At 40.5% G+C, this 14245-nt stretch overlaps 3 protein-coding genes across 5 annotated transcripts in view; 1 reads left to right on the top strand and 2 right to left on the bottom strand.

Annotated features, from left to right (window-relative positions):
* The window catches only part of LOC125699274 (fatty acyl-CoA hydrolase precursor, medium chain-like), a 55433-nt gene extending 54672 nt beyond the window's left edge, over positions 1-761 (bottom strand). For both annotated transcript variants that reach the window (XM_048958667.1, XM_048958668.1), the window contains exon 1: positions 530-761. The gene's annotated coding sequence lies outside the window, so the exon portion shown is untranslated. The remainder of the gene's footprint in view (positions 1-529) is intronic.
* A 796-nt stretch (positions 762-1557) lies between these two features.
* LOC125699283 (putative inactive carboxylesterase 4) lies at positions 1558-9994 on the bottom strand. The gene is made up of 11 exons (XM_048958684.1): positions 9785-9994; positions 9014-9060; positions 7892-7937; positions 6870-7074; positions 6433-6565; positions 6037-6173; positions 5684-5837; positions 5338-5439; positions 3787-3927; positions 3306-3454; positions 1558-1671 (listed from the first exon to the last, which is right to left on the bottom strand). The coding sequence occupies exons 1-10, from the start codon at positions 9987-9989 to the stop codon at positions 3428-3430; spliced, it is 1197 nt and encodes a 398-aa protein (XP_048814641.1). The 5' UTR covers positions 9990-9994; the 3' UTR covers positions 1558-1671; positions 3306-3427.
* CIAO2B (cytosolic iron-sulfur assembly component 2B) lies at positions 9888-14138 on the top strand. Of its 2 annotated transcripts, none has more exons than XM_048958697.1 (5): positions 9888-10134; positions 10208-10285; positions 10522-10647; positions 11063-11108; positions 12007-14138. In XM_048958697.1, exons 1-5 carry the CDS (start codon positions 9997-9999, stop codon positions 12027-12029), a joined length of 411 nt encoding a protein of 136 aa, XP_048814654.1. In that variant the 5' UTR covers positions 9888-9996; the 3' UTR covers positions 12030-14138. The 2 variants fall into 2 exon arrangements, with proteins under 2 accessions (XP_048814654.1, XP_048814653.1); XM_048958696.1 differs by having other exon boundaries at positions 9899-10134; positions 11637-14138.
* Positions 14139-14245: the final 107 nt, after the last annotated feature.

Here is a 14245-nt window from a genome sequence, read left to right as displayed (position 1 = left end):
AGCCTACCAGGCCGAAGGATCTAGCAACTGGACTTAGACGTCTGCAAATGTGGAGACCCTTACTCTAAGTGGCATAAACTAAAATAGTGGAATCTGGAAACAGTGCTACATACCTGGGAAGTGGAATTCTTGGATGCTGCCTGGCATTTCATTTTAATGGAGAGCATTTTGCAGTTTACGTTCAATCAGTGAACAATGCCTCCTGCACCCTAATGCACTGCTACCTGTCTTGATTTCAATCGCTGAAAAATAGAGACAAGCCTCATGTTTATGGGCACATAGCTAAAAGAGAGCCCACAAAGACATTTGGATTCAACTCTATAGGGTAGAAATGTTCAGAAATCTGTATTTAAAGAGGGGTCGCTTCCTTATTTAGGTGTTTGTTGTTTTATTTTAATTCAGAAAGAAGAGATGGCCGGAGAGTAACAGTAGGATATGAGAAGCTGGGAACAATCTTACATTCCTGCAGAGCTACAGAAGGGAGATTAAAGACAGGCAAGGGAAGGAAAGAAAGGAGCAGCGCCCATACCTTCCACATAGCTGCACCATGCTGCTGGAAGGTAGCAGAATGGTCAGCAAGACGGCTGGCACAGCTGGAGCAGCCTCAGAGTAACACATGAGAAGCAATGCTGAAATGCTGCGATCCAGGCTTGTTCTTGGCAGTCCAAGCTGAAATGGGCGCTGGAGTAATTCCGGTAAATGAAGTCTCTCTCCAGTGCCAGCAATGAAGGCCTGTGACCCAGTGCTAAGAGACACTGGGACTGAGAGACGGCACAGAGCGCAGCCTAGAGCGCCGTGTAAATAAAGCACCATGGAAAACACAGAAAGCACAAAGCTAATGCTACCACGCCTGATCCTTCTGAGGCAGTTGTTGCTCATTAAAGAGAAAGAAGCTCAGGGCAGCGGAGACTGTTTCTCTCCTTTCCTAAGATCTACGAGCAATCTGAAGTCCAGCACTGCACCACTGCTCCAGACGAGGTACTGCAACCGTCAGAAATGTACTGCTATCTCAGTTGTAAAACTCAGTCACACAACAGAACTGTCCTTAAAAAGCTCAGAGGACATTTCTGTGTGTGAATCAGACCAAAACCTCAGGAGCATCACACGTATCTCTGACACGAGAAAGACAGTTTTACTTGCAAAACACCTCTTTATTGATTGAACTCGATTAACACAACATTGCTGCCAGATTCTTCCTCAGCAATGGCAAAGCTGCAGCAAAGCCTGAGGAGCAGACAGATCTGTTAACTGTATTAATAGGGGAGGCTTCTCTTGTGGACACAGAGGGAACTGAGGGAAAAGCAAAGGGTCACAAAGTGGAAATCGATCCACTGCCCTAATTACAGCCAATAAGGGTAAATAGGAGAACTGCAAAGAAAAGGTGAAAGGAAGGGACACGTTATTTTGTCCTCAAAAGTATTTTACATAATTCCTTTTGCGATCCTAAATACTATGCCTATTATGCATGTTTAGACAGTAAATTATAGCTCTAGATGAGCTTTCTTGTTTCCCATTCTTTTCCTAGTTGGCTTTTCAAACATCACCTTTTCCCAGAAGTCTCCCTTCTTCTCCTTCAGCTTTCTGGCTTTCCTTTGTCTTAGATTTATCTCCAAGCATTCTTCATTTAGATTACGCAATGGCCATTCAGCCAGGCCTTCCCCATTAGGATTCCTGTAAACAATAAGAAAGAAAGAGAAAAAGCCTGAAATTTGCAATTTAGCAATCCAGAAATCATCAAGAGAAGATTTCAGGACCGCTGACGAACAAGATCAGCATAATTATTCTACAGGCAGTGGAACTGAGGTCCGAGGAAGTGAAAGGATTTGCCTGCATCCTTCCAGGAAACCAGAAGCACAACCAATAAATCAATAAACAAACCCTTGTTTCCTTACAACTGAGGAAATGGGCCACATCGTTTAGTTCCATAGATCTCATCCCAGCTTTGTGGGACTGAAATTCTCTGCTCTGAGCATGACAAGGCAAAGGTTTCTTCTTTCTGATACAAGAGGATGGAATTCCATGCTTCAACATTTCCAGAATATTCCCTTAGAATCAGTTACATGTATGATCAGACGTAAATACACTTCAACATATGACACAAAGAAAGAAAATTTGTATGAGAATTCTTTCCTTACAAAGGTGGGTAGTCAGAACTGTACAATGTTTTCTAGTTGTTCTCTAAGAACAAGGTATTATAAGTAAAAAGTAGATGCAAAATGTAAGTTAAATCAAAAGACTCTGGTAACAGTTTAATGCAGCACAGCTGGATTGCTCTAAAGTTCACTGGAGTAAAAGGAAATACTTCAGTTTGCATGAACTTTGAAAAAGACTATTAGCTGTTGTGAAAATGAAAAAAATAAATGCAGAAAAAATTCAACTTTATATATTCCTGTTTTTTTCTTTCAACATGAGAACTGTACCCAATCTGTTTCATGAGAAAGAAAAGACTGCTTTCTGAGTATTACTGTATTAGGCATATGCAACCAGTGACAAGTACTGGATTTACAATATTTCTGAGGAGGGTGACACCTTTTACTTAAACATTCAGTGATCAGCACATTTATTTGTGCTGCGGCAACAATGCATTCTGCCTGCAGCAAGCAGAACTCATGATTCCAAAATCCTACAAGAATGCCCAAACTGTTATGGCAAAGGCAATTTGGCAAGCATGCTCTTAATTATTTCTCAATGCACCAGTTCAATTTTTTTTAAAAGATGACTTATTAACTGAGTCATGGAATGAAACACTTTAACCTAGTTCTTAGACCTTCATTCAGAAATGAAACAGGACTTCCAGCCTTGCTCTAATGAACAGAAGCTGGAACGCTCAGCAAAACAGACTGCAACCTCTTCTCTGAAGCCTGAAAGCCAGTCAGATTTCTCAGAAAAGAAGACACATTACTTGAAATACCTCAAGCAAAGGAAACAGGGTAGATTTCCTGCTTTCTGAGCACTCTGCTCATCTCCCACTAGAGATGATTTAATCAATCTTTCCCTCAATGAATTTGCCGCAGAGCTTTGACTTAAAAATAAATTAACTGTCAGTATAATGTCAGAAAGCTTGCTACAAATTTCATTTTCTTAATTGTTTGCAGCGTATATAACTTCCTGCACTTCAGAAACAGCAACCTGTGATAAAGGATGGAGAATATAGTAATGCTGAACAAATTCAAAGGAGAGAGATACATCTTGATCTCACTGCTAGCATGTGCACTACAACTGGATTAAAATGGAAGTACCAATACTGAATAATGTCAGTACTGTGAGAGTAATTTATAAACGAAGGCTGATGTTTAATTTCTTACCCCATAGGCTTATGTCACCTGCCAGATAAGGTCCTCCAAAGACAAAGCCAACTTCATCTCCACGATCAGCTTTCACATACTCTGGTTTAGTATCCCAGTATAAAGTGGAATGATGCTGATACTCAAAGAAGTAGTAGGCGCTCCAGAATCTAGAAGACGTCACATTTAGAGAGTTGCAGGAGAAGCATGTTAGTGTTACTTTAAATATGTATAATGCTTTACAGGCAACTGGGCACATTTCTGAATGTAACACTACTCCCCAGTACATATTTGTATCTTTAATTAAAAATGAAGAATGCATAGTATTAAGAAGATGAAAAATTCACCTTGGGAATACAGATAGAAAACAAAATCCAGTTATTTCCCAGTTCTGCATATTTTGGTGCGCCTTGCCTATGCAAGACCTCCCCCACTCTTCTCAGAATCACCTGCAGTATTTAATACCAACATTCCAAAAAATGAAGAACAGATATTAAATTACAGATTTAATATTCCAGCCAAATTCATTATTGGTGACTCCTATCATAAACAGGACCATGTTAAATTCTTTTCCAGCCAATGTATCTTCAGGTGACTTATGAAGAAATACTCCATCCAAAACTAAGGGTAGAAATGGGATTTCCTGAAGGAGTAGAAAAAACATCAAATTACTTGTTAATAGTATTTTCCCTTTTTCCTTCAAGTCACATAATAAAACACCCACATTTAGCATTCCAGGTGCAGGAAAGAGCTTTAGGAAATCAGGGTACCTATGGCCACTGTAACACACAATTAGTTTTTCACAACAGTATGAAATGCTAGCCTGGCTGGGGTACGTTAAGATATAATTCAATGGTTTTCTGATCCTGTACTGTTTACAACTGACATTCAGGTATATTTATGTTTGAGCCTTGCACACAACTTTACAGTTGCTGTGACACTTCACTAAAAAAAGTCTTAACTAAAGAAAATGCCTGTGAGATAATTTGCATATTTGGGTGTACTTTGACAAAAATTCAGAAAAATCAACTTTGGAGCAGGTCAATTATTAACACTGATCAGAAGCTGATCTGAAGTTCTGCAAGCGTGCCATCAAAAAAAAATCTGTTACTAAGTAAAGTTTCACTTACTGTACTGTTAAAGACTATCCATTGCTTCCTGGTTCCTCAAGCAGTTTATTAGTGTGAGTGAACTGCTAGTCTCACAGTTAAATATATTTGCAATTTTCAGAAAATTGTTAACAAAGACAAGAACTGTTAGCTATGAGTTAGTCTTTAAGGAATTTATATGCATAAGATCACTGTACGCAGTACTGTTGTTTTATATAAGGCCTAGTTTAGGTGAGCTTGATAGATCTTCAAGTACTTGATTTTACTAGAGATCCTACAGTTAGATCATTAAGAGAAATAATTCTTTTGTACTTCTCTTTAGTGCTATATTTCTGTTCACTGATATACAACCAATCTTGCTATAGAGATAGCATGAAATTGTAACAAAAATCAAGACAAGGAAGTTCAGAGAATCAGCTTGTGAGTTTCAAATTATGACTGCCTACAGCTTCAGGCAGAGAAACAAGAAAGGTGCTTTCATTTCAAGGTGTTTTGTTTGTTCTGTTTTGTTTGCTTTACTTCAAACTAAGAGTCTCCATAAAAGCCCATAGCTGAAAAAAAACTGAGTGCTTCTCCTAATTAAATGTCCCGTAACACATTCAACCATTATTATGTAAGTGACAGTGTGCATGAAATTGGACATATGCAGCTAGGCATATGTGTAACTGAAAATACTTAAATCTACCCACAAATATTATAATCTCATAACTGCATAACCTATTTCCAACATCAAATGAACACAGTAAGATTGAAAATACACACAGTATTTGAATTAAAATCTTACTTAGTGCTAATCTATTTATCCATACATATGCCTTGAAAAATAACCCTAATCAACTTGTCTGCATGATACGCAATCAGATTTTCCTCTTCTTTTAACCAAATAATCAGATATTAAAAATACTGTTCATTATGGAAGCTTTAAAATGCAAAAATGATCCTACCTTAAGATCTGCTGAAAGAAGTAAATCTTTATTAGAGGGAATTAGAACTCCACTCTCTAATATTGCTTTATGAAAGAGACCCTTAGACAAAGTAGATAAAACCTGCCAAAAAGGGAGGAACAGAAAACATTTATTCTGCATCACGGTCCTTATCTCATAACAACTTGCTCAACTAGATTGCTGCAATCAGTGTGGAAATACACTTTTGGGAAAGTGATCAGACTTACTTAGAACAAAGTACCTTTAACCTTCTTTTCAAAAACTGGATTAAGCATCAAATGTTACAGTAATTGAGTTTACTTCTGAACATTTTAAAAGACATTTTAGTTATCTATTGCATGCTTACCTGTGCAAAAACACAGCAAGATCCCGCGGATACACCAAAGAGTGTGACTGATCCTGGATCCCCACCAAAGTGTTCAATATTTTCCCTGACCCACTGAAGAGCTTCTTCTTGATCCAAAAATGCCCAGTTCCCACGAGCATGTTCATCACCAGTACTGAAAGAAAAGCAGTATAAGCTAACATCTCAGGAAGAGTAATATTTCTTATACCAGAATAAAATTAATCCTGCCAACTTACAGTTTGTGCAGTTTGGCCAAGGAAAGGTCTTACCACTCAACCACTTAACCACATAAACCACTTATGCTTTAAGCAAAACAAAAAGTATGTAGTAAAAAGTGAAATGGTTCATCTTACTTGAAAAATCCAAGGAGTCCAAGTCTGTACTGAATTATTACTACCACTACAATATTCTTGCAGGTTGAAAGTGCTGAACCATTGCACCTAGAAGCACCACCAAATACAAAATTGCCTCCATGGATCCACACCACGACCTTTGAGAAAAAAAGGGTGAGACATACATTACGCATTGGTCGGCAGATTTCATATGAGAAGGGAATACAACAGAGAATTAATAACTTCGAATCACTGAAAGTCAATGGGAGCTTAATTTCATGTTTATGGATTGTGAATTTTGCATAATATTAGTCCTGCTTATGCAAGACAACATTTTCAAAAGCAATTAAGTGGCTTAGGAGTCAGGATTAAAAGCAGACATTGTAGATCACAAGGTTTCACAAGGGGTTTACATACAGGTAATTTGTTCTTCTTGTCTGCAGGGCTATAACCATTTAGATACAAGCAGTCCTCAGAAGTCCGAAATTGAATGTGTTTTTCTTTATAACTTTTTTCAGCTTTTTTCAACGTGGTCAAATCTTGAGGACATCTTCACAAAAGAAAGAAAGAAAGCATAATTATTAGTAATAAAACTGAAATATTAGCTATGTACCAATGACAGACAAAACACATTTTCTTTACCAGGCTGAATTTCCACTTGGCACTTGAACTCTCTGTTACTTACAGGAATCCTTATGTTTCCTAATCCCACAGTTCTTATTAAATATCCCACTACCAGTCAATCCAAGTACCTTAATAAAAATCATACACTAACAATCATACACTAACAAATATGACAGTACTGACAAATATGAGCAAGTACAATACATGCAAGTTAAATGAACAGCTCTCACAGCAGCGGGTAAGAAGTTGCATCTTTCAGATCATTCCAGGGGTCAGGAGGTTCAGGTGGGGAAAACCTCAAAGATCCAACAAGTGCTTTTGCAAAAGGAATCCCAAGGAAAACATTGACAAGTCTGTCTGTTCCCTTCACATTTACTTGTTTTCCTCTGAGCAGTCCACATGCAATAGTCACTTCTGGTTCTGCAGCCTTCTGCCCTAAGTAGCACATAAGCCAGAAGAATTAATCTGCATTTTCATAATTATCAGATTTTTCACTGAGGCTTTCTTAAGGAAACAATTTATTTTGAAGATTTCACCTTGTTCAATTTTGTTCAGTTTTCATTTTACTTATGTGCAATGACACTCCCCTCACCAAAAACTTCCACAGCTGGCTCTGTTTATGACAGTAGGAGCTAGGTAGGGCACAGTTTACACACTCTGCAAGATAATAAATCTTAAAAACAATTTCAGAACAAACGGTAACAGACAAAATCATCAATATCTTCTAAGTTTACCATTCAATAAAACAATATCCTTTTATTAAACAAACCCTTTTATTATTTTCATAAAAACATCTCAAGATGGTTTCATTAAAAAGTCACTTTTGCATTAAGCTTATTAGGATTCTTTTGCAGATTGCTAATACAAATAGAAGAGAGGTACTGCTCTTGAAAACTACTACCCTGTAATTTATTAGTGCAGTAGCTTCCCCATCAGCAGTTAAAGAATATATATATCAAAAATCAAAATCAAAGACCTTGCATCTCACCTTCTGTTCCACAAGTGGTGAATGTTAAACTACAAACCAAGATACAAAGCAAAGAAATCTGGGTTTGAGGAGCAATTTTTCTCCTAAGTTGGATTCCAGATTATTTTCTTTTTTTTATGTGGAAGACACTGGTACAAAGGCCTCTGCTGACTGTGCTCTCAGTAGGGAGCACAGCTGAATTCCCTTCTGAAAATGCACTGCATTAAGCACTTTCAGGGCTGTAACTGAAATGGAGAACAAATACAATCTCTTAGTGTAACATACCTGTCATTACCTGATCCTGATGATGGATGATTTGGCCCAGCATCAACTGTGAACAACGAAAGGTCTTATCCTAGTTAATCTGCTTTTACTTCTACAATCCTATACACACCTCAATTTCCATTTAAATATTTACTACTTCATATTTTGAATCTTTTAAGTGCTACAAAGCAGTGAAATTTTAAAGAGTTTCAGAGCTACTGACTAAAATTCCTGTAAACAAACACAACAAAAAGTGTTTGCAGATTACAAATAACTGGGAAGAAAGGAAGAAAGGAAGCTTAGTTATTGCAAAGGTTTAACAAGTGCTAGCATATCTGCACCACAATTAGCATAGTATGTGTGCTTTTCTTCAAGAACTGGCCTCCAACTTCCAAATTAGTTTTTTAACCCTTTTGCATATTTAAAAATAAATGGGATATTAAAGCTGAGGGCCAGATTACAACATCTTTTCTGTGACTGCACAAGGCAACAGAGAAGCTTCAGTGTAGGTTAGAAAGCAAGGCCAACACCTTATGGTACATGTACTTCCCTCAAAAGACAAGGAAAAGACCACAACCACTCCTTCACTACAAAATAGCTTCCTATGGTGGAAATAAGCTGGCTATCCAAAACTGCCCAGTTTTCCCCTTTTGGCTGAGAAATCTCAAAAAATTCTGTAGTCCATAGGAGCATGACAACACTCAAAGCAAGTAACTGGCCTTAAACAGATAAGCCTCAAGGTCTTCTTCACAGTTGGATCTACAAGTTTAGCCTGCTCCACTAGCTCCCAGTTTTCAGCAGGCAGAACACTACATAATGGATCTGTGTTTCTCCACCTTTGATTCATTTTACATCTCCCAAATGAACAATGTCACCAGAACTCAGTTGGAAAGCATACTGCTCCAGGGTCTGCTGCACTGCTTTCACTTCATTCACCTCCAAAATAGAGATACTGCAGAGCCATCTTCTCCATAACAGATGGGCAATCATGTAAATTCACCCTGTCTTGAGATTTGTCATTTGGTTCTTCTTTAGATGCTTTTTTCACTGTAAATAGTTCCTCCTCAAAATACCAAAACAGGAAGTGAGACCTAGCAGCTCAAATGAGCTCTAGGCTATCCCACCTTATCAGCCCTCACTCACCTCATCAGCTTGAGTCATCACCTCCTTATCCTTTTTCTCCCTCTTCTCTGTGAACAAAATCAGTATCAGACATATTAGCAAGTAGATAGATTGCTACTTAATTTTCAGTGATCTAAGAAAATAAACATTTTTTCACTTTTATTAGTGCTCTGAATTGAAAGAACTGTTTATCACAGCAACAATACCAACAGAAAGCGCACTGAAGCTGCCGTTCCATTCAGAGCCAACCGTTACAAGTCACACACAGAAAAGCTCCTGGTACACAACCCGCATCCCGCAGCAGCGACAGGGATCAAACGGCTGCCCAGTGCGCGGGCACAGCTGTGCCGGGGCTGCTTATACAAGCGTCTGTCGCGAGTAACACAGGAGTAAAGCTTTTATTTCTGCCGGCTGCCAGCAGGGCGGCTCGGGCGACCGGTGTTTCATTACCCATAACCGTACCTCGAGGCAGCCAGCAAGCTGTCACTCGAGAGATAACAACAAAAACCAATCGTTTCTTTTTTGTGATAACAAATCTTTTTTTTGTGTGATAAGTAATCAAATATATGGCTGAGAAGCTGAAGCAAGATACTGCGTGTTTACACAGAAGTCAATGCCTAACTCCTAAGACCAAGGGGTGAATGAAGCTGCGCTGTAAAACATCGCTACAGCCCCGATCGCTCCACTTACTGTAACAACGTGATTTTTTTTTTACACGCAGTTTGCTTTTTCAAATTAACTCAAAGACGAAAGACATTGCTTTAAGCAAAACATAACCCAACTCTCCCCCACCCTCCCCAGCACCGAACTCCTCGTAGCCCCGCACAGCTCCTCCCCCTGCCGGGCTCAGCACCACGCCGACACGCCAGCCCTCCGCACGGCTGCTCACGGCTTCGGTGCCGTTCCACCGCTCGCCCACGGGGGAGCACTCCGCACCAAAGCTCCCCGCCCGGTCCGGCGGCGAATCGCGTCCGGGCTCCTTCCGCCCCGCCGGCATCGCAGCCATGGTGGGCCCGGGCGGCGGCGTGCCGCTGGAGAACGCTAACCCGCTCATCTACCGCCGCTCGGGGGAGCGGCCCGTGACGGCGCGGGAGGAGGACGACGAGCTGCCCGACTCCATCGACGACCGGGAGATCTTCGATATCCTGCCGGCAGGGAGGGCGGGCGGGGGTAGGGGGGGGCGGCCTCCGTCCCGCTTTCCTTAACGCCGCACATCTCATCCGCTCCATTAACGACCCCGAGCATCCTCTGACCCTGGAGGAGCTGAATGTCGTCGAGCAAGTTCGAGTTAAAGTGAGACTATCTTATTTTTGCTGTTGTTGTTGTTGTTTCTCCTCTTTGTTTGTTCATTACTTTTTTTTTTTTTTTTTTTTTTTTTTTTTACTACCGTGAAAAGAAGTGTATTATGTGAATTTACTGCATTTAAACATAGTGCTTTAAGCCCTCAGCAAAGAAAACCCGAGCAGTGCTGTGCATGGAGCGCTGCAGGCAGGGCACGGCAACAAACCTGTTGGTTTGTTTTCCAACAGGTGAACGATGCCGAGAGCACCGTGGCAGTGGAGTTCACACCCACCATCCCGCACTGCAGCATGGCAACGCTAATCGGCCTGTCCATAAAAGTGAAACTGATCAGATCACTGCCCGAGAGGTTTAAGGTGAGTAGTAAAGTCACTCTGGAAAGCAGAAGAGATGGATGGTGTTCAGAAGCAACTAAAACTTTTTGCTCCACATTATGGAGGAGGGAAACGCTCCAGGCTGAGGAAGGAACTAAACTAGCAGAGCAGAGCTGCAGTTCTGTGCTGGTGGCATCGCAGCTGATTGGGGTTGTGGTGTGAAGGCATGAGGGCACAGAAGGAGATGGCAGTGCTTTAGCCCTCTGCCTGAAGGAGGCTTATGCAGGTGGAAATGTGGTGTTCTTTTGGGCTTGGTTTTATTCTTGCTGGTACAGCATCTGTCCGTGCCAGGAATGTCTTTTGTTGTTGCTTTGTTTTGCTGTTTTCTTAATTAAATACTTTGAGCTTCCAGTGTTTTGTTGACTTGTCTCCTTTTTCTTTCTCCATACTTTTTAAGATGGATGTTCATATAACACCAGGAACACATGCCTCTGAACATGCAGGTAAGTGTTTTATTGCTCTGTTGTGTGGTTTTCTTTTATTAATCCAAAAATTAGAGAGAAGATAGATTCCTCCACCTGCAGATCAGCTGTTTAACATCTGGGACTGTACACAAACCAGCCCCTTCTGGGAGATGTTACAGAACAGGAATGTGTAATAACAAAACTTAGAAGTACTCAGTGTCTTAGATGAAATGTTTCCTTGGATAGCCTGTGCTGTCAAATAGTCATTGCTTTACCTGGAAGGCACAGAAAGAGGGGGGAGGCAGGAGGTAAATTTCCTCTCCTGTTACACATACACATGCATAACTTCCTGCTGCTGAATTATAAATAACTTACTGGTTTGAGATCTGCTAATGTGCCGTCTTTGACTTTAGACCACAGCTTTGTGATATAGTTAGCATCTGTGGAGTTATTTTAGCTGAGTACCACAGCAACACTGAGACTATTAGTCTCACAGTAAAGTGCTTCTAAAAAGACCTCTTGTACCAATATTTTGACCAGTTCCTTGTGGTATTTTTTTCTGTGCAGTTAACAAACAGCTTGCTGATAAAGAACGTGTAGCAGCTGCTTTGGAAAACTCTCACTTACTGGAAGTGGTAAATCAGTGTTTGTCTGCTAGATCATAATTGCCTGATCAGGAAACCATTAGTATTCTGCTGTATTAATTTTGTATATAAGTGGTGTTGCTAATGCTACATGTATCTATGAGCAAAATAAAACTACCTTAAAGAAGTGTTCCATTACTTCTTCAAAAAAATAAAAAGCATGGAGAAAATTAGCTTGCTGGTAGCTATAAAGCTGTGATGTAAATTGGCTTTTTCCGTTTGTTAATTATTGCACTGCTGTGATTTTTGTTCTGAACTTTTAAAAAAGATTTGGTTGAACTTGTTTTTAACAGGTTTCTTACTGTCTAAAGACTAGTTATAGACTGCATTTTAGAAGTGGAGTTTGCGCACTGGGGTTTCACAAGTATACCAAGTTAAGTAGCAGTTAAAATCTTTATACTCGTATGATTATTTTGGACTAACACAGTTTTTCCTTCAAACATCAAGATTTCTACAAATTCCTGTGTGCCAAATTGTAAAACATTTGTGGCAATAACTGTAAGCAATTTTAAATCATCTAATTTATCAATATTATTATGTTAATCTAAACAGCCAGTATGGAGGGCTCTTTAGATATGTATAAAATGTGACTTGCTTTTCCTTACTCATCACTTGTATCAAATGCAGTATCTTTGAGGAGGTTTTTGTTTCTTTGTTTTCTGTTTTCCTTCCTCCCTCCTGACAGGAGGGAGTCTTTGGTAGTTTTCAGTTGAAGTGATCCAGCTACTCTGCTGAAAACCTTTCCTGGTAGAGTTTGACAGCTGTGTCAAACTTAGTGATTTCACAAACATATAGTGATTTCACTATATGTTGCTTTAAACATATACAGGTTTAGCAGTGATATTTAGCCTGCGCTTCTGGTCTGCGAAACATGGCATTTGAACTGTAGGGATTAGTGGCATAAAAATTCATTCAGATAGAATTCCATTATTAATTTGAACTTTCTTAAGAGTTGTTTCTAATACTGGAAAAATAACAGCTTGTAATAGTTCTGACAGGTATTTTGGTGCAGACGTACAATATTATCACAGAATCACAGAATCACAGAATTGTAGGGGTTGGAAGGGACCTCCAGAGATCATCAAGTCCAACCCCCCTGCCAAAGCAGGTTCCCTACAGCAGGTCGCACAGGTCGGCATCCAGGCAGGTCTTGAACATCTCCAGAGAAGGAGACTCCACCACCTCCCTGGGCAGCCTGTTCCAGTGCTCCGTCACCTCACTGTAAAGAAGTTCTTGCGCACATTGGTGCAGAACTTCCTGTGCTGCAGTTTCTGGCCATTTCCCCTTGTCCTGTCTCCACTCACCACTGAAAAGAGTCCGGCCTCGCCATTCTGCCCCCCACACCTTAGATACTTATAGACCTGGATCAGGTCCCCTCTCAGTCTTCTTTTCTCAAGGCTGAACAGACCCAGTTCACTCAGCCTTTCTTCATAGGGGAGATGCTCCAGGCCCTTTACATCTTTGTGGCCCTCCGCTGGACTCTTTCCAAGAGATCCCTGTCTGTTTTGTACTGGGGAGCCCAGAACTGGACGCAGTACTCCAGATGAGGCCTTACCAGGGCAGAGTAGAGGGGGAGGATCACCTCCTTTGACCTGCTGGCCACGCTCTTTTTAATGCACCCCAGTAAGCCATTGGCCTTTTTGGCCACAAGGGCACACTGCTGGCTCATGGCCAACCTGTCATCCACCAGGACACCCAGGTCCCTCTCCGCAGAGCTCCCCTCCAGCAGGTCATCCCCCAACCTGTACTGGTGCATGGCATTATTCCTCCCCAGATGCAAGACTCTACACTTGCTTTTGTTAAACCTCATCCGGTTTTTTTCTGCCCAGCTCTCCAGCCTGTCCAGGTCTTGCTGAATGGCAACACAGCCTTCAGGCATGTCAGCCAATCCTCCCAACTTCGTATCATCAGCAAACTGATATATACAATTATGTATCAGCTATGTAGTACGTTTATCAGTTATTTACAGAGTAATTAGTATAGAGTTCTTGGTTGGGTTTTTTTTTGTTTGTTAGTTAGATGTGTGATAGTGATGCTTTACGTTTCAGTATTTTGTATTGGATAATCTCAGATGCTATTTCAGAAACAGTAAACCTTATGAAGGACATTATGTAGACACCACAGCCTGCTGGAACAGGCTAGTCTGTGTTGCCAGGAAACTAAGGCAGTGGTAAACCAAGTGAAATGGTGAAGTTCACATATACAAGAAAACAGAACAGCAGCAAATCCAAATCTACTCATTTTAGAAATTACTCACCCAGTATGCACAGAGCTTCTGTAGAAGGCCAACTCTTCAGCAGCGTTTATTTGCTTATTTGATTAGCATCCTTCGAATAATGAGCGTTTGGTTTGATGTTTGAATGAAACTGGAAATAAAAATAATATTTGTGTAAAATTAATGCTAATAAAGGAGTAGATTGACACACCTGCTAATATGCTCTTTGTCTCTCAGGCCTAATCACTGAACTGATCAGTCCTGACACTGCCAGCCTTTGCACCACTTCAGCTCTGGCAGTATGTAAAAGCAACTCA

The sequence above is a fragment of the Lagopus muta genome, chromosome 12 (assembly GCF_023343835.1).
Source record: "Lagopus muta isolate bLagMut1 chromosome 12, bLagMut1 primary, whole genome shotgun sequence".
Classification (NCBI taxonomy): domain Eukaryota; kingdom Metazoa; phylum Chordata; class Aves; order Galliformes; family Phasianidae; genus Lagopus; species Lagopus muta.
The sequence above is the reverse complement of the archived record's forward strand: the minus strand, read 5'-3'. Positions and strand labels throughout refer to the sequence as shown.